At 33.6% G+C, this 24,064-nt stretch overlaps 1 protein-coding gene across 1 annotated transcript in view; it reads left to right on the forward strand.

Annotated features, from left to right (window-relative positions):
• Smp_141600 (hypothetical protein) overlaps positions 1 to 24,064 on the forward strand; it is a gene marked incomplete at its 5' end in the record, with an annotated part of 47,389 nt that overhangs the window by 20,094 nt on the left and 3,231 nt on the right. Inside the window, 9 exons of the mRNA XM_018796467.1 lie at positions 413 to 910; positions 2,539 to 2,645; positions 12,099 to 12,203; positions 15,444 to 15,524; positions 16,462 to 16,686; positions 18,113 to 19,423; positions 20,718 to 20,958; positions 21,052 to 21,180; positions 22,866 to 23,176. Of these exons, the coding sequence (XP_018651606.1) occupies positions 413 to 910; positions 2,539 to 2,645; positions 12,099 to 12,203; positions 15,444 to 15,524; positions 16,462 to 16,686; positions 18,113 to 19,423; positions 20,718 to 20,958; positions 21,052 to 21,180; positions 22,866 to 23,176 (3,008 nt within the window). The remainder of the gene's footprint in view (positions 1 to 412; positions 911 to 2,538; positions 2,646 to 12,098; positions 12,204 to 15,443; positions 15,525 to 16,461; positions 16,687 to 18,112; positions 19,424 to 20,717; positions 20,959 to 21,051; positions 21,181 to 22,865; positions 23,177 to 24,064) is intronic.

The following is a 24,064-nucleotide window of genomic DNA, read 5'->3' on the forward strand; positions in this document are numbered from 1 at the left end:
ATAACTATACTTTTTTCAATATTCAATAAAAATACGAAGTCTAGCATTTTAAAGCACTTCTACATTCATTTTGTGGATCACTGCTGCGGTATAAAAGTAAGAAATTTAACCGGGGATTTAATATCAATGATCTAATCTATCTGCATATGCTTTCTATGAACAGAACACTGTAGTGCATCCCAACTAGCCAGATGAAAAAAGCGAATAAAACGAAAGTTGGAGCTTGGAATTAATTGTCCTATGAAAATTATTCTCTTAATTCCTGCATTCACTCACTAAATGGACGGTAAATCGGTAGATATTGAATACATTGAGAAGCAGATGTGTTACGAATTCACGGATAGGTATCCTATTGCAATCTAGCTTATTTCCAAATATTTTTTCAGAATTGTCTTTCTTTTATGCCTTAAAGTGTCACCAGAACTACCTTGGCCTGGTTGTCGAGAATTCCACAGTGCGCGTGATAATTGGTTAAAAGGTATTAATCCTATTCATTTTACCTATGGTGGTCGTAAAGTATTCAGTACAAATTCTTCAACTGTTTCTACTGATAATCAATTTGTTATATTGGATTGTGGTTTATTGCAGACAGTGAATACATCAATTTTACAAAGTGTTGGTATTCTACGATTAGTTGACATCACTGTATCATGTGTATCTTATCCGAATTTCGTGTTGAAGCCGGGCGATCCATCTACATTGTTTTCAAAATCTTCGCAAACCAATAAAACATTTTTCGACAATAACAATAGTGCACGTATAAAAGCTGAAATTCCAATTGATAAAAATCTTTTCATTGGATCAGATAAATTGTTACATAATCTACCTGATACATCATCATTTCTTACCATTGAATTTAAAAATTATTATTGTGTAGATAATACACCAAGCCCAAGTTCGTCAAATCAATGTAAGTTTCCATGTTATTGTTGTACAGATGTGTTTTGCTTCCAAATTATCGACTGCATATTGATGGACAATGTAGTACTACCCAAAAATTTGACCACAATCAATCGAAAAGAATTCTTATAGCCACCATTTGGTTTTTTTAATCGCTCCCGTGTTCTCAGACCAGGCTCCCTAAAACCGAATCCACTTGCTCCTTCTCACCATATATCGCAAATTGATTGAATTTGAAAACATGATTCTCTATATTCCAAACTAGTAGTTTAAAGTATTTGTTCTCATTATGAGATCTTTGTTTTTGTAAACATAGGATCAGATTAGTTATGACTTGTGAGAATTTAGTTGGTCGATAAACTTATGTCTGCTTTCAATTGGAAAAGTCAGCTTCTGTTGAGTGGATAGACTAACTATGGATATATATTAATACGATTTACGCTTTCGTTCAAATCTTGAACTTGTTACATTTTCCTATTATGAATTTTGAATCTGTTATGTCGATTTTTGCGCCATTCTGATGAAAGCTATCCTCTTGTTTGTTACACACAATTACTACCGTATCCCAACATAACAGTTCACAGGCAATTTAACCAATGCTGTGGGTAATTCTAGTCCCTTTATTTGTCACTGTGATATTTATATCATTTAAAGAATAATTGTATATTCGAATAAACGGTTTTACTAAGTTTAGTTAATCAGTTAATTATGAGAAAGACGTATAACCAATTACATCTGTGCATCATTTCAAGTTGCCACAGTTTTACTACATTGTGTGGTTTTTTTAATGTCATCTGTGTTTATTTTAATTCAGTAAATAATTAAAGCTTTGTGTAATCAGCTTCAAGTCACATGTTTCGATAGAAGCTAACGATGCTAGCTGGTTACCGAAGTCTAAGTCGAGACATGTGGATATGAACTATCATTCTTGTTGTTGAAAGCCGAGTGCATTTGGAATCGGTCCATTCCATCACTAGAAAAAAGGATTGGGCTATTGATCAAACCATTTGTTCAAAAATACGAACTCCTCTCTGATGTGCTTTAACTATACGGTGGGAACACCTTGCCTCAATTCGAATACATTGAATACCACAGTTCTCTTCCAGTCTTCCTAGCTCTGTCTAATCAAGAAGATAAAACTTGCAGGGTAGATTTAACAGTGGAGACCAAACAATATCAATTTAAGCAGGTCAATACCGATGAACAATGAGCCTATCAAAAGGGTGATAAGTAAATAGTGTCTTTAATCATGGATGACTTGTGAGAAAATTTAGTGACAGAAAACAGAGACTCAAATGTATACAAGCAAGGAATAAAAGCACTGTAGCAGTATTTTTGAGAATTTAAAATCTTTTATAAATCCCATCTACTTTGGTTTAAGTAGCTGGATTCAAATATAGTTCTTGTTCAGTACGATCAATGACCCCTTTATGCCTTTAATAATTATATATATATATTCAGTCAGCATCGCTATCCTGTGGAGTCTGTTTGCTTAAAAATCATATCTCATAGGCTGTTTGTTAAAGACAACTATCAATTAGATCACCACAGTTACTTCTATTACTTTTATCAGCCCACCATCACGTTCGATTTTGTTTATCGATTTCTTATTCTCATTGTCTTCAATTTCTATTTCAGCTTTACCATGTTCATTGTTTTGTCAAATCAATCCATTTTATATAAATTTCGATCCAGATACTGTTATATGGTTGAATACATTTCTATTGGCATTACAGTCAAACTTGGTAATTAGACACATAGTTTATTTTATTTGTATTGTTTCTTTTTCTATGTTGTTCCTTCTGTGGTTGTCTTTTGGTACTGTTAGAGGTTAATACTGTATTTGTGTAAAGTGGTTTAAAGAAATCTGTAAGCAGCTACTAACTTAGGTGTTATTCTCGTTGGCACTTGTTAACCAGAGGTATCTACAATCTTCAAGAAAATCCTCCGACGATTCGAGCTCGTGTCACCCAGTATCACCGTTAATTTTCTAACCATTGAGCTATTTGCTTTAAGGTTGATCTCTTGTGGGATATCCATACCTAACTAATTAATACAACATTTATTAGGAAAAAAAATATTTAAAAAACGGATTTGACAACAGAAAAAATACTCTGGTTTTAAATAATTCGACAAAATCCAATAATATTGAGAATGTTGTAGAACTTTTTTACGTTGTCATCTGTATCACGTGAGATTTGGTGTTACGGACTCTCGCCTCTTGTTATGAACTATAAAAGCTTTGGCGCATCGATTTAGATATTTTGCTTCCAGTCAGTGGTTCTACAAACTGAATGTTCTCTTTCAACGATCGAATGGTAGTCTTAGTTTTCTTGTATAAATTGAATGTGTTATATCCTAGCGAAGACATAAGTATGGGTAACTTCCAGGATCTATTAGTGGACGATTATTCTATATATATTCTTATTGTTTAACTATTCAGTAACTAGATTATGTATATCTATATTCATCTTATTATAAGAAACTTCATCAAAATTATGTTCATCATTATGTGAACCCATATCTCGTAAAGTGGAATGACAAATCGGATACGAAGCTGGTTTACTATAAGCTTCTGTCTCCCAATGATTTTAAGTTACATTTGGCACAATAGGGTTCATCGTACTGTTCCAGTCTTTTTCTGGATAAAAATCCCGATAGCTTTCTTGACCAATATCACCTGGACCATAGTTTTGTTCTGACTGGAGTTTGTCTTCAGAGTTTGGCGGAGTCAATAGGGATTCATTTAATTCTGGACTCAGGGCTTTATTTACAGAATCTTCTGTTTCTTGGTCATTTGATACTGTCACAAATTCATGTGCTTTTAGCAAGATATTGTCTTTCTGTGAGCCGGCCAATTTACCAACTTTACATTTTGCCTCAGTTATAAGGGGACTTGAACCCTCCAATGGGCATACTTCTAAAACGGTCATTACTGCACCCTTGTCTGAATCATAGATGGCATCTTTATTTCCTGGAATCTCTGGTCGAGGAGAAAGTTTGCCCAAAACTGCTTGAATCAGTTGCTATTGAATAGCTAACATCTGCTGCTGCTGCCGTAACAATAACTGCAACTGTCCTAAAGAAATTTCCATTCTTTTTTTCTGCAAAGAATAATATTAACTCCGAAAAATCATCGTCAATGATTACAGCTTATTTATTTCCAAAATCACGTCCCAATTGTTGTATATTTGTTTTGCCAAAATCCCCGTCGCCAATTTGTTATGACTCTACAAAATAAACAATGGACGTATAACGATTCAGAACAACATATATAAGCGAACAAGTTTATGAGTCAATGATAATAGTGGATTACATAATCAAAATTAATAATAAGTGAAAAGTACAAATTGATATTGTAATGACAGGTGTACTAGTTGTGATAAGAATAATAAAAGGCTTGAATCAATGTTACATAATAGTTACATAATAACTGCCTAGATTGGTTTAATAATTTCGTATATGCATATAAATATTACTGTATATTAGAGTAAAGCCTGATGAGGATCTAATCGAAAACAATATTGTTCGCTTATATATGTTGTTCTAAATCACAATATGGGAATTTTTCAAAGTATGACTATTCGTTATTGATTTTATGTCCGGCTTTTATCACGTGAATTATCCACCAATGGAAATACGACCTTTCCGATCTTAGGACTGTGCCAAATCAATGACGTTCGACCGGTATGAGCAGTCTGGCGTCCTTATTGGTCCCTTGTCCGCCTAGCCCTTCCAATCGAGTCCAGAACACCGATGACAGCTTTTGTTATGCGAATCATTTATTTCAAGCATACTCGGTTTATATACCAGATAGGCAGACCACATCATACCATAACATAGAAAGTAATATTTGTACAAGATCAAACCAAATGTGGCTGTGAACATGGGATACAGTAACCAATAAACTAAGTATAATTTGGGAACAGTAAATCGTACAGTAATAATTCATAGGTCAAAACGAAGCTTATAATAAGATGAATATAGATATACATAATCTAATTACTGAATAGTTAAACAATAAGAATATATATAGAATAATCGTCCATTAATAGGTCCCGGAAGTTATCTATACTTATGCCTTCACTTGGATATAACAGAATGCAACTATTTACTTATTTCTATCTGTTGTTTTTATTATTGGTTATTCATATTTTTCATCATCTATGGAAATATTTTTTAAAAAATGTAATAGTTATGCTGTTCCGATGTCTAAGATATTGAACCATTTACCACAATAATATTATCTGAATGCAGTTTTCACCTTGACCTGTAATATTTATGAAAAAAAAGCTGTGGACAGTTATCATATTGATCGTTAACGAGGTACATTAAAGAAACTATTAGTGCTAATTAAAATTAGCTAAATATCGATCCCCAAATCTGTCTAAAAACATACAACAGAAAGTGTAAATGGACTGATATATGAAAAACGGAGGATATCATAAACGTATGTGAATTAATTGCATCAAGTTCAAGTGAAGTATGCTAAGTGTGTTTAATGAAAGCCTGCAAGTTTCTAATTTACTGTAATGCTTAAAATAAATTCATTGGTGCCATAAGTAACAATAGAAATTGAAGTAAACTGGCTTACGTCTGTAAATAGTAATTACTCAATATAATAATAGATCATACGCAACATAGAGCCTGGCATATATGTGCAGTAGTCCAAGTTGCCAAAGCACATCAGCACAGTGGAATAAAACTGTCAAAGCAAAACCCAGAGTTTCAGAAGCAGTATCGGCATCAGTAGAACCGAGGAGCAACTGTATTTCGACCAATATTGTTGTGGCTTGAAATTTTAATCTACATCACGCGCCAGTGTCATCAGTCAGAAGTTGATTATGATTTTTTATATTCCTCATCTACTACTCGGTTTATTGCCTAGCGTCTTAGTTTCGACTAACTATACTTTCTGACTTACATAGTTAACTTCGAGACTACGCAAGCTACACTACTATTATTCCGGTATCTGAAAGTTTCCTCATTATTCCCTGCCTGTTCCCAGCCAGCTCCTACTATATTTATTTCCAGTATGCATGGGTATATATACACAAACATACTGGACGAAATCGCACCACAAATCGAAAAACTACAATTATACACAAAATGTTAAAAGTGATTGTGAATAAGATAAGCTGTAAGTAATTGATTAGCAATAAATTAGAAATAATAAACTATATAATATCAGTTGATAGGTTACGATAAACGGATTATGGAAACACATTCTAATTGTTTAGTAGTTATTCAATAAGGATATAGTAATAACCCATAAAACAGTTCCGGAAGTTATCATTTCTATAATCTCCGTTCTGATGCGACAAAAGTTGTCACACTTCATACTTTCTCAAGTGATAAGCAACTAACTAGATGTAAAATAGTGTAGTAAAAAAGAAACCACAAAACTAATGTTAATAGTAAAACAGTGGTACGGATTATAATTTTAAACTCAATGACTTGAGTACGCAAATAATAATAGATGTTTATTAATGTTGAAATCGAAGAATTTAAAGTAATATATAAAGCAGATTCATCTTTAGTCACTCATACGCAACCTGGAACCTGACATATCTTTCGGTTCAAGTTACCGCACACAGTATAAACACAGCTAGATAAAATTGTTAAGACAAATCCTATAGTATTAGTATTAGTCGTAGTCCTTGTAGTAAGGGTTAGATATAGAAGAATGAAGAAAAAGGTACATGGTGATTTTAGGACTCAGTTTCTAAAGAAAAACAAATGGTTAATGCATCTTTGCTATTTCGAGCGATTCTGATCCATGTTACCCAGTCTCTAACTATTAGTTACGAAAATCGTGTGAACCCCAACTAGGTAGTCTACATCAATTAACATGGCTCACTTCAGTTGTCAGTGACTTCGCGGATTGGTGCCACATCTTGGCTCGGGAACCATTAGCTTTCTCTTCGTATACTCCCAGAGCAAACGACGTCTCCCATCAAGGTAGTCAGTGATTAAGCGTATGAAACACATGTTTCAACCACCTCGGTTGTTGCAAAATGCACTACCTTACCAATCAATTTCCCATCTTTAACTAGTACCTTTTGCCTATTCTCGATGTCGCTCATCCGGTGATCTCAAAATACACGATCGATGCTTCGAAGGTACTTTTGACTGAATACCAGTAACCTAGGAATATGCTCTATTCTTAATGGCTATGTTTCACATCCATAAAGTAGAACGGAGCTTACTGCTGCTCAGTAAACCCACCCATCAGTCGGGTGGTTGACTCACGCAACTACTTCACTTTTTATAAGTAATTCAGGCGCCGATACGAACCGATCGTGAAGCAAAATTTCGAATTTGAAGGGAAAGAAACGCATCTCAAACGTGCTTACATTATTCCTTAAGGCGGTCAAAAAAAGAACTATGTCATTTGTTTATTCTAAGTTAACAAGTGAATCTCCTGATAGAAAACCAATCCCTTAAAATGTTAGACAGTAGGAGAGTTATCTTTGGAATGATGTCCATGGCAAAGTTGAGTAAAAATGGGTAAAAAAAAACTTGTTGAAATAACTCGTGTTGAGAATTTTATATTGTACCAGATTATAATATTGAATAAAGCCATTAACAATAATAATAATAATAATAATAATAATAATAATATAGACTGGCATGAAGAACATAACGTAAGGTTGACGATTCTGATGACAGTTCCCTATAAGCTCTAACTCGACCATTATTACTGGAGTAGAGGGCCTTTATTTTGTTAATGTGCTTCTACGATACACCTTTCAATCACAGTTACTGCCATAAAACCTGTCGACCAACAGAGTCGAATGTTATTTTAGGTTTAATACAACTATAGTCGGACGTCGAAAAGTATGGCTGCGTTCCAGAAACTGACGAATTGCTAATATTTGGTCGATGCATCGACTCTTAGGTCTGAAACCAGACTTGTTTTCCCGGGTTAGCCCTTCTCGATCCCTAGTTAATCGTTGGGTGATTAATTAAGTTAATATTTTAGATACTATATCGGTTAAACTGATTTCTCTGTGATTGTCTTATTTTGTAAGCTGAGACGATCAACGATCGAGACTGATTGGAAATGATTATGTCCAGTCCCCAAATCTTAACTACTATCTCAGTCGAAATAGCCTCTAAAACTGAACCACAATCATCGAATGTCATGTGGGTTAATCTCTCTGGACTTACTGTTTTCCTTCGCTTTAGATTACATGTAACATTTTTAAGAGTTGAGACTTATGTCGATTTGAATCAGAAGGGGTTTCGTGGAGATTTCAGTATTTCCATAGTTGAAATCATGAGTCCATTGAAGCTAGACCACCAAGGAAAACCTGGAAGCACTGAATGGCCGTTTCGTCCTATTATGGGACTCCTCAGCAGTGCGCATCCACGATCCCGCACTCGCAAGATTCGAACCTAGGACCTACCAGTCTCGCGCCTGAGCATTTAACGGATAGACCACTGAGCCGATTTGCCGTACAGGTTATTCGGAGATAGTAAGTAATTGGAAGGTTTCTAAAGGCCAATTCAACTGTCCACTTAAATATTCTTTCCTCCGGTCCAATATCCTAGATCGAGAGTCGAAAATAGTTCCGTCGTTACCCGATTTTTAACGCCTGTTTCACTGATAATTCTGAACATTTGTGTACTGTTGTCTATTGCTTCTGCCTTTTTCAAATTTGCTTTCGCTACCCACCACTTCTCACGATCATTACGCAAACTTGTTACCGTTCTACGGTTAGCTACCTTAGTTCCTCATCGTGTTTGAAACCTGAGGATATGAGTTTCCAAGTATTTGTCAGTTCTATAGATGGTACAGAAATCATCAGATTTCGCTCAAACTTTTGATTTAATTTACTGTTAGATCTCACTGCTGTTTCGACAGTTGTTTGCTCACATTGAGATAAAGATAAAGATCGCTTTGACTTCACCTATCATTTTAATTAACTCATATGAATTACGATCGTATTTTCTTTACTACTCAGTTAGTATTGTTAAAGCAATCAATTTTTAACCAGTAATTTCTTATGTTCAAATCTCACTTGACTTACTTTAGTTTAGATAACTAGGTAGTATTATTACTAATCATCTCATTGTGTAGCTTGAAAAGAAGTCCATTAAAATTGTAGCTAGTGAACATATTTCATGTATTCTACTGTTTTATCATTTATAATTCCCCCCTCCCTTTTCTTCATTCATTCATTTTAGCTTCGATTTCTGGTTTCTTTATTTGAATAATAATTCCTTATTTGGAAAAAAAGTTATTTCATTGTCGTTTGTTGTTGTTGTTGTTATTGTCTTAGCGTTTTTGTTTCAAACGCACGCAGCAATTCCTAATACTATCTATTTTCCAAAATATATTCGTTTACTTGTGTGAAGTTCAATCTACTATTGTTGTTCTTATTATTGTATACATTGATCTATCTATCTGTTTTTGAGAATACGTCTATCAGGGTATATAATGATAAATATGAACAAGTATTGAATACTTGATTAAAAGTGATAAACTCTTGTTTCATCATGTGTGTATGTTGGGTTTTAGATTAAGAAATTAAGAGTATTTTTATAGAGTTGAGATCATGAGTCAATTGAAGCTAGACCACCATGGAAAACCTGGAAGCACTGAACGGCCGTTTCGTCCTATTATGGGACTCCTCAGCAGTGCGCATCCACGATCCCGCACTCGCGAGATTCGGACCCAGGACCTACCAGTCTCGAGCCAGAGCCCTCAACCGATAGACCACTGAGCCGGCATCCAACAGTGTTAATGTCTAACTTCAACTAATCCACGAAATTGATCAACCATTCACCAGTGTCATCAGTGAGTTGATATCTCCCAACAGACCTGGTTGACCTTGGAATTAAAAACTTATTTATTGCACATACTTCGTCCAATGTAAAATTATCTTCAGTTTATCTGTATTGTTGTCGTGTAAGTTCACTGCTGTTGAATCTTAGAATGAAACACATGGTTAGAAAATTTTGTATATATATTATTAAAATAAAGGAATTGTAGTGCTTGTTCTATTTAACACAGATTTTCGTTGCAGACTAACATTAGTTACAAGTCACTCGTACATACCCTTTCTTCATTCTATTCAGAAGCACTTACCACTGTTTTAACAAGGTACAACATAGGTCAATTATTTCATCCATTTTGTAATATTTATTAGACAGGAAATTTAAACTCCGAGTCATCCTTTGTCATCATTTGTAAAATTCAGTCAAAGACGCTAACATGTATACGTCTAAACCAACTTCTTCTTACCTGTCCATAAAATATAGTCCGCGTTGATTGTGCAAAAATAACTTGCTTGATATCCCCCTCTAGTTAATATAGAGTTAGTTTATGGGTTTGTTTTGTTTGTTTGCTCAATTTCTTTTTTTATTGTTTTACCCCTATGTCTACAGAAATAGTCATCATTATTATTTTCACAAATGTTGTTTTGATTTCTGGATCACCATCCACATATCAGCATTTCAAATTAACAACACTTCTAATTACTCTATTCACTCCATTAATTGTATATTTTCATGTTTCATAAATTCCCTCTTATTTAATTGTTTAAAAATATCATATGGTTTAATTTCTCTTAATACCCAGTCAAATTCTAACCAACACATAGTTATTCATAGACCTGTAATATGTCACATACATACACGATTGCACAGTATTGAAAGTAAACTCGTCGAAGAGAATTCTTATGCTGAATAAAGTGTTTTCTAGCTGCAAAATCGTTCGAAAACCACAACGCATCAGAAAGTTATTTTGTTCAAGTTTTGTTCGATCCTTAGTCAAGCACGTCTACAACACTAAGTGAGCTCGGACTCAGGACCTATAAGTTTTATAGTCAACGTGTTTCGTTTTAGTTTACTGAGTTGAGATTCGATTTTTCAAACACCAATTCGAGTTATAGTACAACTATCAGTTTTCTCGGTATTTATAACGATATAATTGTACTTAACCAATCACAGCTATTATCACTAGAACTTTTTGGAATTCTTCTCCGAGCTAATTAGTAGTAAGCATAAAACTATTATTCAAATTAATAAAATTCATTGGTTTTCCATCCCTTCTAGTCCTTTAATAGTTTTTATTCACTTGATATCAGTTTATAATCGTAATTAACATCGAACATAACTTGCTAAAATTTTGATTATGATTACACATATTCTTACTGTATATCTGTAATATCTGAGCTCCAAGTATTTGTAAGATCGATTTTCTTCCTCACACCGTTGCATTGAAGGATCTTTAGCACAACAAAACAAATCATGAATTTTGATTTTTACTACCTATAATTAGTTTGATCAGATTATTAGTTAGTTATAAAATAGTCACAGTTCTTATTTATTTATTTGTTTTCCAATGTTATCCGTCAATAAATAAAACATACTGTTATCGATTTACACTGTTAACGTCATGGCTGCAATTGTTGACACAATGTGAAACTGTTTGAATAAAGCAATAGCTTTCAACTTTTTGTAATTTATACATTGTAAACGTTTATAAATGCGGACGATTTGTGGTACTTCTAATTCTTAAGCGATTTTCTATTCAGAAGATTGATTTGATAAAGGTCTATTAGTATGTGGCCACTGTAACTCACCGGGCTGATGATTTCATGTCTTAGTGTAAGAAATACTGTATCGTTCATCGTAAGTTCAAGTGACAAATCTTGAACAGTATAAAAAATGCCAGCTATCCCTTTTTAAATATATTCCTTTATTCTGGTATTGATTGAAATCCCTTTTCCCACCTCGATATAATGAAAATTTGTAGCATAGGTGGAAAATTTTGGTGGAGTTTTGTTCTATAAGGTGGATACTTTGGTCGTGTGGCTTTCATTGTACTTCTGAACAACATCATTGGCAAAAACTTCAGGTAAAAGTGAAGCGTTCAGATTTCTCCACATATAAATCATAGCTTGTCCTGCCGACCTTGATCATGACTGGTTGTTGTTGACATTTAACCCGTCACTATGTTCCTCTTTATTTTGATTGTATCTCACTTTGGTCTGACCCTTGGTCTTGGATAATGAATGGGGGTAATTAAATTTCTATCAATGAAATTCTTTTTACTGTATATTTTGTCAGCTTATGTGAAGCATATCTAATTTTGTTACTTCTTACTTCTCGGTTTTTATGTTGCTACTTTGTAATTATTTTCATTTTTTGCTAAATCCAAACTCATTTTTGTTATATTTATTTAGTCAACTTTCTTATGCGGCAGAGATATGAAGAATCCATCGAATCAATCAAACAGACTGTTTGATTTAAATCGATATCATGTCCGTCTTGAAGCTTTGATGCCTCGTGTAAGTAGAATTTTTTGGAGTGTTTTGCTTATTATTTCTAGATTTATGGTCATCTAGTGAGATTCTATGTTAATTTCTAAGTATTAATAGTTGAACTTTCTAACTTCTGACATTATGAGATTGTATAAATGCAATACTTGCCCACGTGACTTTATAAAAGGTTTACAAGCTATTCACGAGTTAAGTGGATACATCACCTGAACTTGTTGTAACATTACACATTTTATGTTGATAATTTTTCACCATGATTGGGCATACACAATCCGTCCAGTAAAAGCTCAGAATTTTGTTTCATAGAGTTTAAAATACATTGATTATATCCCTTTAAAATGTCCTACATTTGTGGTGGATGTTGATTTAGTTAGACCCATGATTAATTACCTCAAAACATTTCGTGTATTTATTGGGTAGACCTTTCACCAGTTATAGTCCTCATATTTCTGGTCGATAATCCAATCAGTTCGTAGAACTACCCTCTCTACTGACCAAACCTAACTCCATGAGATTCCTACTCATCCCCAAGTCAGTAAGTCGGCTACAACGTAGGACTTGGCACATATATGCATCGGTCCAACTTGCTACATCTCATTAGTATAATAAGATGATTACCAAATTGATAGAAGTAGTACTCGTCACAGAATGTATGATAATCATTCTGGGTATCACTTGGACGGGTCTTACGTTTGATGATACTTTTAATAATGCGAACGGTAAATTGGCGGGTGAATTTCTGCAACTTAGGATTATTTTAAAGTAAATATTAAGATCAGTAAACCCTAAATTTTGCAAAACTAAATGTTATGGTCTTTGTTCGCCCATATGATGGGAAGTCTGTGTATAATATTGAATCAAGCGATTATTGTGATCGCTCTGATCAATAACGTACTTCAAAAAATCCCCATCGTTTGGTAAATTATTAAGACGTTTACTCGATAGGAAAATTATTTCCTGACTACTGATTTATTCAAATAGGTGATTAATTATAATAGGTTATAATTTTAGTTCAAACCACCATAATTTTTGTTTCAGTTTTGTTCACACAACATAGATTACCTTTACCATAAAAACAGTGTAGTTGTTTGATGGTATACAATCATGTGGTTTCCAATCATTAAGTTATAGAGTTCAACATTTGCCCTGATCACTTCGTTTCGATCAGTCTAGCTATGTCATTAGTTCTTTATCCAAACAATATCGCTTGAGTTCGAATACATGTGTCTTGTACGCTAGGTTACTCAATTATATCAACCATTTTTACTTGCTAACCATCTTTTAGAATATTATTCTTCACTGTAATATATCTGTGTAAATATTCAACAATTCTATCACAGTAAATATTTGGCATACAAATACCCCCATTATATCCCAACGAATAAATGAATGGTAACTGTTATGAATTTAAGAAAAATAGACCGTTGCCAGTTTGTTGTGATTTTATGTCCGGCTCCTATCACGTGAATTATCCTCCAATGGAAATACGACCTTTCCGATCTTGATCCTATGATAAATCAATGACGTTCAACTAGTATGAGCAGTCTATCGTCCTTATTGGTCCCTTGTCCGCCTAGCCCTTCCAATCGAGTCCAGAACACTGATGACAGCTTCTGTTATGCGAATCATTTATTTCAAGCATACTCGGTTTATATACCAGACAGACAGACCGTATCACACCATAAAATAGAAAATAATATTTGTACAAGATCAAACCAAATGTGGCTGTGAACGTGGGAGACAGTAATCAATAAACGGAATATAATTTAGGAACAGTAAATCGTACAGTAATAATTCATAGGTCAAAACGAAGCTTATAATAAGGTGAATATAGATATGCACAATCTAATTACTGAATAGTTAAACAATAAGAATATATATAGAATAATCGTCCATTAATAGGTCCCGGAAGTTACCTGTACTTATGTCTTCACTAGGATATAATAGTAACTACTAGAAATTATTAATGGACTATTATTACCTATATTTTTATTGTATAATTGTTGACTTGTATATAAACCCAGTGTGTTTGAAATACATGATTCATATCGCGAAGGCCGAGATTGGTGTTCTGGACTTAACAGGCAGGGATAGGTAGCAAGAAGGACCGATAAGGATTCTAGTCTGTTCGCACGGGTTTATGCGTCGTTGATCCAGTCGATAAGTCACTACTCTAATTGGCGGTATCATTACGTTGTATATTAATAGGGCATACGACCACTATATATATATATATATATATAATTTAATACGATATGATGATTTTGGTTTTAATACGATATGATGATTTTGGTTTTCATAATGTTTACTGTAACATTCGGATGTTGGTAAGTTTGTGTATGTATTATAGCTGGTTCGTGTATCCGTTATTTAATTTTGTAATGTATAATGATGCTGTCTAGTTTGTCAAGACAAACAGACGGAACTGTGTTCTAATCTGTATACTGATTGAAAATTAAATGGCTTAACCACTAGATTATTTAGGCTTCCATTATTATTGGACAAGAGTACGGTGAAGATAATACATGTTACAATCCTGTTGAATAGAAAAAATGAAAAAATTTCGAGACGCTTTACATGGAATACACTATTTACCTAATGACAAATGCAATCGGTAATAATTAACAGTATTCCAGAGTGAAATCGAAGCAATATGATAATTGAAATTTGGAATTTCAAAATGTAACTCACTTTGTAGGTACATATGAAATTGGTTTGTAGGTAACACTCGTTACGAATTGATATCAGCCTGGGTTATTTTTGAAGACCAGGAAATACTTAACAGATAATCCATCCTAACGTAAGACTCCCTTGCAACGTACAATCATAACCCCGTCAAGAGTTGAATCTAGGATTTGAGGTCTTGTGACGAGTACTTGATTACTAGAACACTGGATTGACATCTGACATTATGTATTTTCGACGCCTATTCCTAGTGCTGTCTTCAGTGAGAATCGCTAGAAGCCCCATACTATGACGAGAGAGCTGTTCAGTGCTTCCTGATTTTAATTGTACCCCGATCGGGATCGGGTAATAATAACTGCTGTCTAACATTTAAAATGTTCTTTACCAGACTGTTACATCTAAAATATGTGATCACGTTTATTTTTTCAGTCGACCATGACTGTAAACCTCTTCTGGTCTTTGATTCAGATTATCATTGTGCTCTGTCAATCAGTGTTGAAAGTTTCATTTGAATTCATTGTATCTTTTAGATGATCTAACTCGTATTACTTTTTTCAAATATAGTTGATATTCTCACTATTTGGACAGTCCAATCGTCATACGAATTCATCGAATTGGATTGGACCGCACGCACTTATTTTACAAGTAATTAATTATTCTTCTATGGATAATACTATGTATTTTTTTAAACTGTATTGATTATTTTGTAATTGCTAAACTTCAGTCGCCACCAGAAGTTGGAGAAAGATTTTAAATACTATTCACAAACAAGTCATGTTTATAATCTATTACTCAAAAGAGTCACTCAATTCGAATGTCTCGCTCATAAAATACTTGAGTGATAGTGTGGTGTGAGCTACTTATATCGACATAAGTAGTATATATGGTGAGTAAGGAATAGAATATCTGACAGCAGAAGATTGAGAAGATCAAGAAGAGAAGAATAGAAATAAAAAGCAATTTGTGTGGAAATCCAGGAACAATGAAGCCTGAGGCAATTGAAGAACATTTTGCAAATAGTGTATCATAGTATGGTTTTTGTATTTTACCAAGTAACATTGTAATTTGTGCTAAATACATAGTTAGTTGTCCTCGCCTGTGTTCTCATTCACAACGATAGTATCTGATGATCCGTGGCTTTCGAAACACTGGATGGAAATAGTAAATTTCGAACTGGGTTGTGAACGTTCATCTACCAACTGAAGGGATATTTATTGTCATTTGCCAAATCGGTGTCTACCTGGACATGATATACTGGCTACCATAGAAATGGATTACACAAAAGCTATGGACGGGCAGATCATTTTATGATATCGTTTCGCAAACTTACTAACTACTGAACTGGTTCGTTTCAGGGTATTTAGAATTTCTAATTGAAGTCTGTAGAATAATTGGAGTATACAGTTTAACACTAAGTGACATGATTCGAAGTAGGCTAAAGAGGTAACTTGGATCGATACGTATTGATAATAGCTTCTGCGCTGTCTCTATGATTGCTGATGAGTGTATAAAACAAATTTTTCTATTTCTCTCAATTTTTTCGTTCAGTTTGCTCTTTTTCCCCAAAATTATTGTCTTTCAGTCAGATCAAATTATCGTACAGTCACTAGCGGCTCCTATATCATCACATGTTGCTGATTGTTTGAAGAAGCTGTTAGATAATTTGCAATTGAGTTATGGTCAATATGATACCAGTTGCATGGGCAATAATCCATTCATTTCTCAAGCTGTTCCACACAAATCACCAGATTTGTCAAAATTCCAAAAACTAGTTCAGTCAGCTACAGAATTACATAGTTTATGTCCCGTAAGTTTTAAGGTGTGAAACAATATTTGATTTATTCCTTGTAAATTTGTTTTATTGTAATTGACGTGCATGTTTGCGCTAACAGTTATGGTTTATATATGTTCTTTAAAAGAGTAAACAATAGTATATCACCAAGTTAGCTGTGAAAATCGTCTTTTAGAACTAACTCTCATCTTCTAAAAGAGTGTTTTACGAAGTGATAGTTTACCTGCTAATGCACCTGGCTCTTGAAAGAATAGATCTCAGGTCCAAACCCCCTCTCATCATAGATTAGTGTAATTTGAATAACCGTTGAAAACGAGCGATTATTAGACTCAGCATCTTCAGTTCTCATAGTGAATACGATGTGTCTACATTATCACGCCAGTATCCACTAGTCTTCACTTCCAAATAGTATTAGTTTACTATGTTGTACTAGTCAGATTTAGTGTCATGCAGAAGCTTGTGTTGTTCTTCCAACTTGATAGATTTTACTAACACCATTTTTTGATGTTAATTCTCCTTTAAAATAGACCATAGAATTTTCACAAATCAACATTGTATTTTTCAGATGAAGGTTTAGATAACTAAAGTTTGGCCTTATGCCCGATTTATCTGAAGTGAATACATTCTCACTGAACTCACTATAGACATATGGGAAGGTAGTGTTTGCTAATTAATTCTTTCTATATAGGTGAATTAAATCGGGCAAATTTATGAGTCAAGAGCTCCACTAAGTGGTAGTCTTTATGCAATGTTTCTTTTCGAAAATGTTCTATTTCTGCACATTAAGGTAGCGTTACGGTATAAAGATTATTTGATTGTGTTGACTACGATCAACCACTTGAATTAATAACGAACAATTCAATCTTATGATGGCTACTTTCAAAAACCGAACTGATTTAAATATGGCCCCTATAAACGAATATCAAAAATAAAATATTTCGTTTGCAAAGTATAGGCCAAAAATGATAAACTTATACACAAAAGCTATTTATCACAAAATAAACATGTTTAAAATTTTTAGTGTAAATCATCATTAGGATTTTTTTTAGGTCATTTACCAGCCACTAGATTAAAGTCATTACAATAAAAGTTCATCTATTGTCTATATTTATGTCGTGAATATTTTTATGTTGGGTAGTCATCGGTTAGATTTCGTCTATTTCACGGTTTTTAGATTAAGTCAACATCATTTGCCCTTTTCTTATACAGCCTAATCTTCTGACCTCTGTACGAAACGATGGCTTATCGGTTGAATTATTCAACTATCAATAGCACTAAGTCGTAAGAGCAATTTTTTTACTCCAGTTGCTTTGATTTGGAAATTGAATAATATTATCGTAGCACTTTAAAAGTGTACCACAAGCTCAGTACATAAACATATACATGCATTAAAAACCTCATTTATTTTATAATTTTATATTTTTTCAAAAACTTTTCATAGAATTTTGAAGAACAATTTTGGTGCATTCACTGTCCAAATGTATGGAGTGAATTTCTTACAATAGTTGATATGACGACATACCATTCTGTTCATCTTACTAACAACGATCATCGAATCAATGATTGTGTAATATATCGCCAATCATTAATTGAATCTCTTCCTTTAACTATATGGTCATTAATACCAATTAATATATCGATGCCTTCAACAGTTATCAACGATAATCAACCACTCAATCATTCTCCAATATCGTTAATAATTGATATTGATAATAAATTAATCCCTATGGATTCAAAATCATCATCCTCACATATGATAAACCAATCAGTAGATCAATATCCAATCAAATTCTCTTTAGGTTCTACAGATCAATTACACACTAATCGTATTTTATTATCACGCCTTATCAAAATTTCTACAATGAACAGTGAAAAACTGAGAATTCCTGACACATTAGATCAGATCATATTTTTGTATTATATATATCAGCAAATTTCTTATGTACAAACACGTTTGTGCTTAGATTATCAGGCATTTACACAAATCACCGAAAGTCGATCCACATTATCAATCAGTCCACAATCAAATCATAATTACCACAAATTGTTATGCTGTGTAGGTTTTTCCACACTGCGGTCAATTGAGCTGGACGTAAATGTTTGTCATCATCAAGAAAATGAAATTCGTATGAAACAAGTATCGTCTCCTAGTTTCACGGAGAATAATATTGACACTAGTCTACAGAATACTCCAAACGTATCTGCTACATGTGTCAACTTTTTTCCGAATAAATCTTTATCAACTACTTCATTGTCATCGTCATCATCACCATCATTTTCAACAAAATTCTCACATAATCTTACTCCACTTTCTGCTGCTGCAATGCTACCATTGTCGTCGCAGACATCGCTTTGCCGTCATCACTCCATGTTTACACCCTCATGGGATTCGTTATCATTAAAAACCGAAGGTTCTGTGTTGGACAGTAGTAAATCGAATAGGACTAATCTTCGGAAGTCAATGCGTGGGCGCATTAATTCCTCAGATGATAGTCCGCAATTTTTATCACAAAATGATAGTGATCGTGGTATTGGAACTACTAATGGCGCTAATAATAATAGTAATAGATGTACGAATAAGTTAGTAAATTCCGACTTATCATCACCCAAAATGCTTTTGATGAAACGTAAAACTCACTCGACAGTTACGTTTGTCAATAAAAAAAATGAATGTAATGGGGTTGACCGAAACAAACAGTCACAAAATAAACCTCTCTCTGAACAAGATCTTTTTATGCTTAATCCTGTTGCAGTAAGTTGTTATAAAAAGTTACTTGCTTGTCTTTTTAAGTGAGTGTATCTTGTTTAGCGAGAAGTCATGTATTGGGATAAGGTATGTCAGAAGCAAAACCGTTCTCATCAGTCACATTGAACTATCATCGTTCCGTCTCTGAAAATGAATAAAGTTGGCGATGTGAACCACTGGTTTTTGACTACGTTCTCGTGGATGGACTTGAAAGTTTTGAATACAGTTTTATGTGAGGCCATGAATTCGTTTGACTTTAGATTCTCAGACTATAACGAAACAGCTATCGAGTAATTTCAGTTTCCAATGTCCGCCAGTTGATACTTATCCATGACAAAAATGATCAGTCGAATCTCCACCAAACAACTTAATCCTTTAAATTAATAAAAGTAAACTGATTTTACCAACTTAATTACAGATTCATATGTCCCGATTTGAATCACATTTTCGAATATGTGTGTTCTTATTGCGCTACTAATCGGCTCCGTCGACCGTAGTAGATGAAGTCGAGTTGAATTCCATTACTTTATAGATGAGATTCGAATCGTTTACTCCTGGTTTGCATAATATTTCTATCATTCCTCTTCCATAAGGAGACAAGTTGAACACCGCTTGCAAAATCAACTGTAATAATTGTAATAAGCATTACGTTCGACAAACTAATCTCTCTTTGCCACTAACACGCTATAAGAAATTTTGACTTCACATTTCGCTTAGAAAACGTATATATACACATACAGTTGGATAACTGTGAATACGAGTTTGACTGGGAACACTTTGAGATCTTGAATAAAGGCAACAAAAAGATCAAATAATTTCCCAAAGCTCACTACTCAGATAACTAGGAAATAGCATTTAGACGTAGTCTTTCTGCCTATGTAGTAAATGATAATCACGTTCAAGGCCATTTTACAACGGGTAGCTATATATGTTGATCTATCCTGGGACATCTTATTTAGTCGATTTTCTGTATGTGAAGTAAAACATTATTATTATTACTCACTCTGTTTCAACAACACAGTGTTATCAAAGTGCATTATCAACATTGCTCCTGCTGTGCGGATCTGCTTTCACACCGGCTATATATTATTTCACAGTTTACGCAAGTTTTTTGAATTTCGTCATTTTCACATAGATTCAAAATGAGGACATATCAACTCAGATGAATCTAAGTGTCCCGTCAAGTCCTTGTACGGTGATTTTACTACGTACAAAATGGATAAATCTTGAAAATAATTACTGTAGAATTTTTTTCAGAGGTAATACTTGCTATGGTTTTTAATTTAACTACTCATTTTAGGATGGAATTTGGGCAAACAATTCATCTACAAATAATATAAGTCAACAGTTTTCTATTTCCAGTGATTTATCTGATCTACAAAGTATATCCAGTTCGATGGATGACTGGACTAAACCATATGAAGTTTTATCTAATTTGAATTCATCGTGTACATATCAAACCAACGATATGTTATGGCCACCTCTCAATCATCAGCATCTGCCCAACTCTTCATCATTTCTATTAAGTCCAGATGAGATTGGTTTGGAATTGTTAGACTCAGATGTCTTTACACCATATACATCGAATACTTCCGCTGCAGCTACTACTACTACTACTGCTACTAGTTTGACAGCAGCAATGGAAAAGTATCATGAGCCAAAATCAGAGGAAAATATTACTGATCATGATAGATTTCGCCGATGGAAAAAGTCAAATATGTCGAGTGTAATTATACAGTTGACTGGATTTTCATTTGAAGCGGGTAAGCATAACTACAAAATGGATTAATAATAGAATAACTGAATGATATATTAATAAAGGTTTCGTTTAATTGTTGTCAATATAATGAGGGTTATATAGAAACTATATAAGGAGCTCGAACTATTCTTTCTGTTATACTGTGGGCTTTCAAATCCTGATACTGTCGAATAAACTCCCTATATACGACCCAACCAACTACTTGAGTGAGAACAAAGCTTGTATTGTCTGACATCTGATTGCTTCACTGTATCACCTTTCCCTCCTCAGGGAAAATAGATAAAGCCTTATGGGTTCAACTGTAGTAATTCAAGTGGGATTACTTTCCTTGATTCGTTCCAGACAGTTTAGTCGTATCAATAGGTCTCATATATAAAGTAGAGCTCACAAGTGAATACATAAACCTTATACTTGTTTACTAAGTTATATGGGTTTGGAATGATGATAATATTCTCTATCAGATGAAGCATATGTTTAATACTTATAAGCAATGGATTTATGTTGAACATATATACCTATGCATCATCAGGACGATTCTACAAACCAAACCAAATATTGTTCTCATTTTTATTTGACTTTTTATGTGTTCACGATTATGTCTCTTCTACTGCACTTACTTACATCAATTAAGTTTTCACAGACAGCATAAACTTCTGGGTCAGTACCATGACGTATGAAATTTTAGTTAGTCATTCAGTTACAAACATTGTAGGATTTGACATAGATTTTAATCGCCACATTCAAAATTATAACAGTAATAAGAAACCATATCGAAATCAGTAAATTCGAAATAATAGTATTAGTAGTGATAAAGAACTATATATACGAAGCATAGTTTAAAGTGGTCACATCAAATGAATCATTAATAACTATAAAATAATATTACAGCTAGAGGTTTAGAGCAAATTTATCTGTACTACTACAAGTGATTTTGAATCATACTCTTCAACCATAGATTACAAGTATCTCAAGGACCAGAACATTCAATATCAAATAAAGTCTCTTAAAGTATACATCGGTACACTCGGTTTTGAGCCACAATTTTTAATATGTTAGGGTTAATGATACTACGTGTCTAACTATACCAAAGTAAATGGGGTGTGGTTGTAACATGTAACTTTAGCAGTTCTTAGTCGTGTTCTAATCTACAAACCAATATTTTGCATCAAATTACTTGGTAGCATTCGTTGATTCGTCAACTTTTAAACGATAATCACTAACAGTGCTTTCTCCCTTATTTTTATTCGACAGTCGATTCATATCGAGCTCCCTCTTTTTATAAAGTCATTATTTTACAAGTCGCAGATAAATTTGTCAACAACAGTATGGTTACTTTTCAGTGTTCATCAACGACTTTGATCAAAGTGTGTGTGTGAGAGAGAGTAAATATAAATTGAGATAATTTAATTTGGTGTTGTACATAATATCAATGGTTATAAACTTAGAAATCCTTAATCTGTTGTAACCTTAGTTACTTCCAAGTGATCATTTTATAAATGTGTAAGCTATACCATAAAAAAGAAGAATCAGTGACTCAGTAGTTGAGGTACACAATTCGAATCCTGTCTAATCGACGTTAAGTTATTATAATCAGTTTGTATCACTAACCTTCACAACTATTATATGGCTTAAAGTTAAGGACACAAATGTGCTCTTGGTAAATAAGATACTTTTTTTAATGTTATTTAGATGCTATGAACTTAGAAACACGTCTTTGGATTGTATTTAAATCACTCCAATTATTTATGAAACCCGAAGAATCATTTCATTGTTCCATCGCTTCATCTCGTGCTGAACCTGACCCAAAACAACATGATGAATTCGTACAGTCTGATTATTTATGGTCGATTTTCCTAAGTTTTGGTGGTGATCCAACACTTGAAGTAACAAAACTAAAGCTTCCAACTAGCTATATTTATCCATGGTTATATGCAAATGCTACTTTATTAAAAGACTGGAGACTCATTATTCCATCAAATATTCAACAATTATTTATTCACGTATGGCATCAGATTGGCATCCATGAAGACATAAATCTATTCAATTCTTCTCTGCGTAGTAACATACATGGAGTTAGCTTGGATAATAATAATAATAATAATAATAATAATAATAATAATAATAACGACTCAATTAATTCACCTTCAAGATGTGCAATTCGTTTATTGTTAAAACAAGGAAATTTATCACTGAAACTGGGATCAGATGTCAATGAAAATCCAGAACAATTAAAACTCTTCAGACAGGTGTGTAAATATTATTTTTTTAAATGTATCATTTACAGATTTTCCAGTCATTATTGACCACTTTTATGAAAATTTTAAAAACATTTACGGTATTGAATATCATAAGTGGCAACACTTCAGTGATTAGTATATTTCCTTGCTTACCTATCTTTAGAGGAACAAGATACAGCCGTATTGGAATTTATGATTGTAAAATATAATAGAAATGCCCATACAAATAGTTTATTAGGTTTTAAGAGTAGGGAGACGAATCAGAAAATCTCCGAGTTAAATGTTTATACATGGCAGATAATCCCTGTTGTAGTAATTTCTTTATTACGTTGTTCTACATCATCACAACTAAAGTGTATGTAATAAAGAGAAATACTTTTATTCATTATTTGAAAGGGCTTTTATCTTCCAATTATTGATGTTAAGGACTGGAATTAACCAGTCTCTTATGGTATCTTGAGCGGATTACTCCGATGATTGGCATAAAGTCCATGACTCGTCCAATTTGGAACTCATTAACTGGATCTGCTTGTACCCGTTATGATAACATAGACACTATGAACCAGGTGCATCCATCTGACGAGTTCTAAATATGACGAAACGCGCGTCTCAAATTCCAATGCTAACCACTATCCAACTTTAATAAAGAGA

This window comes from Schistosoma mansoni, chromosome 4, assembly GCF_000237925.1.
Source record: "Schistosoma mansoni strain Puerto Rico chromosome 4, complete genome".
Classification (NCBI taxonomy): domain Eukaryota; kingdom Metazoa; phylum Platyhelminthes; class Trematoda; order Strigeidida; family Schistosomatidae; genus Schistosoma; species Schistosoma mansoni.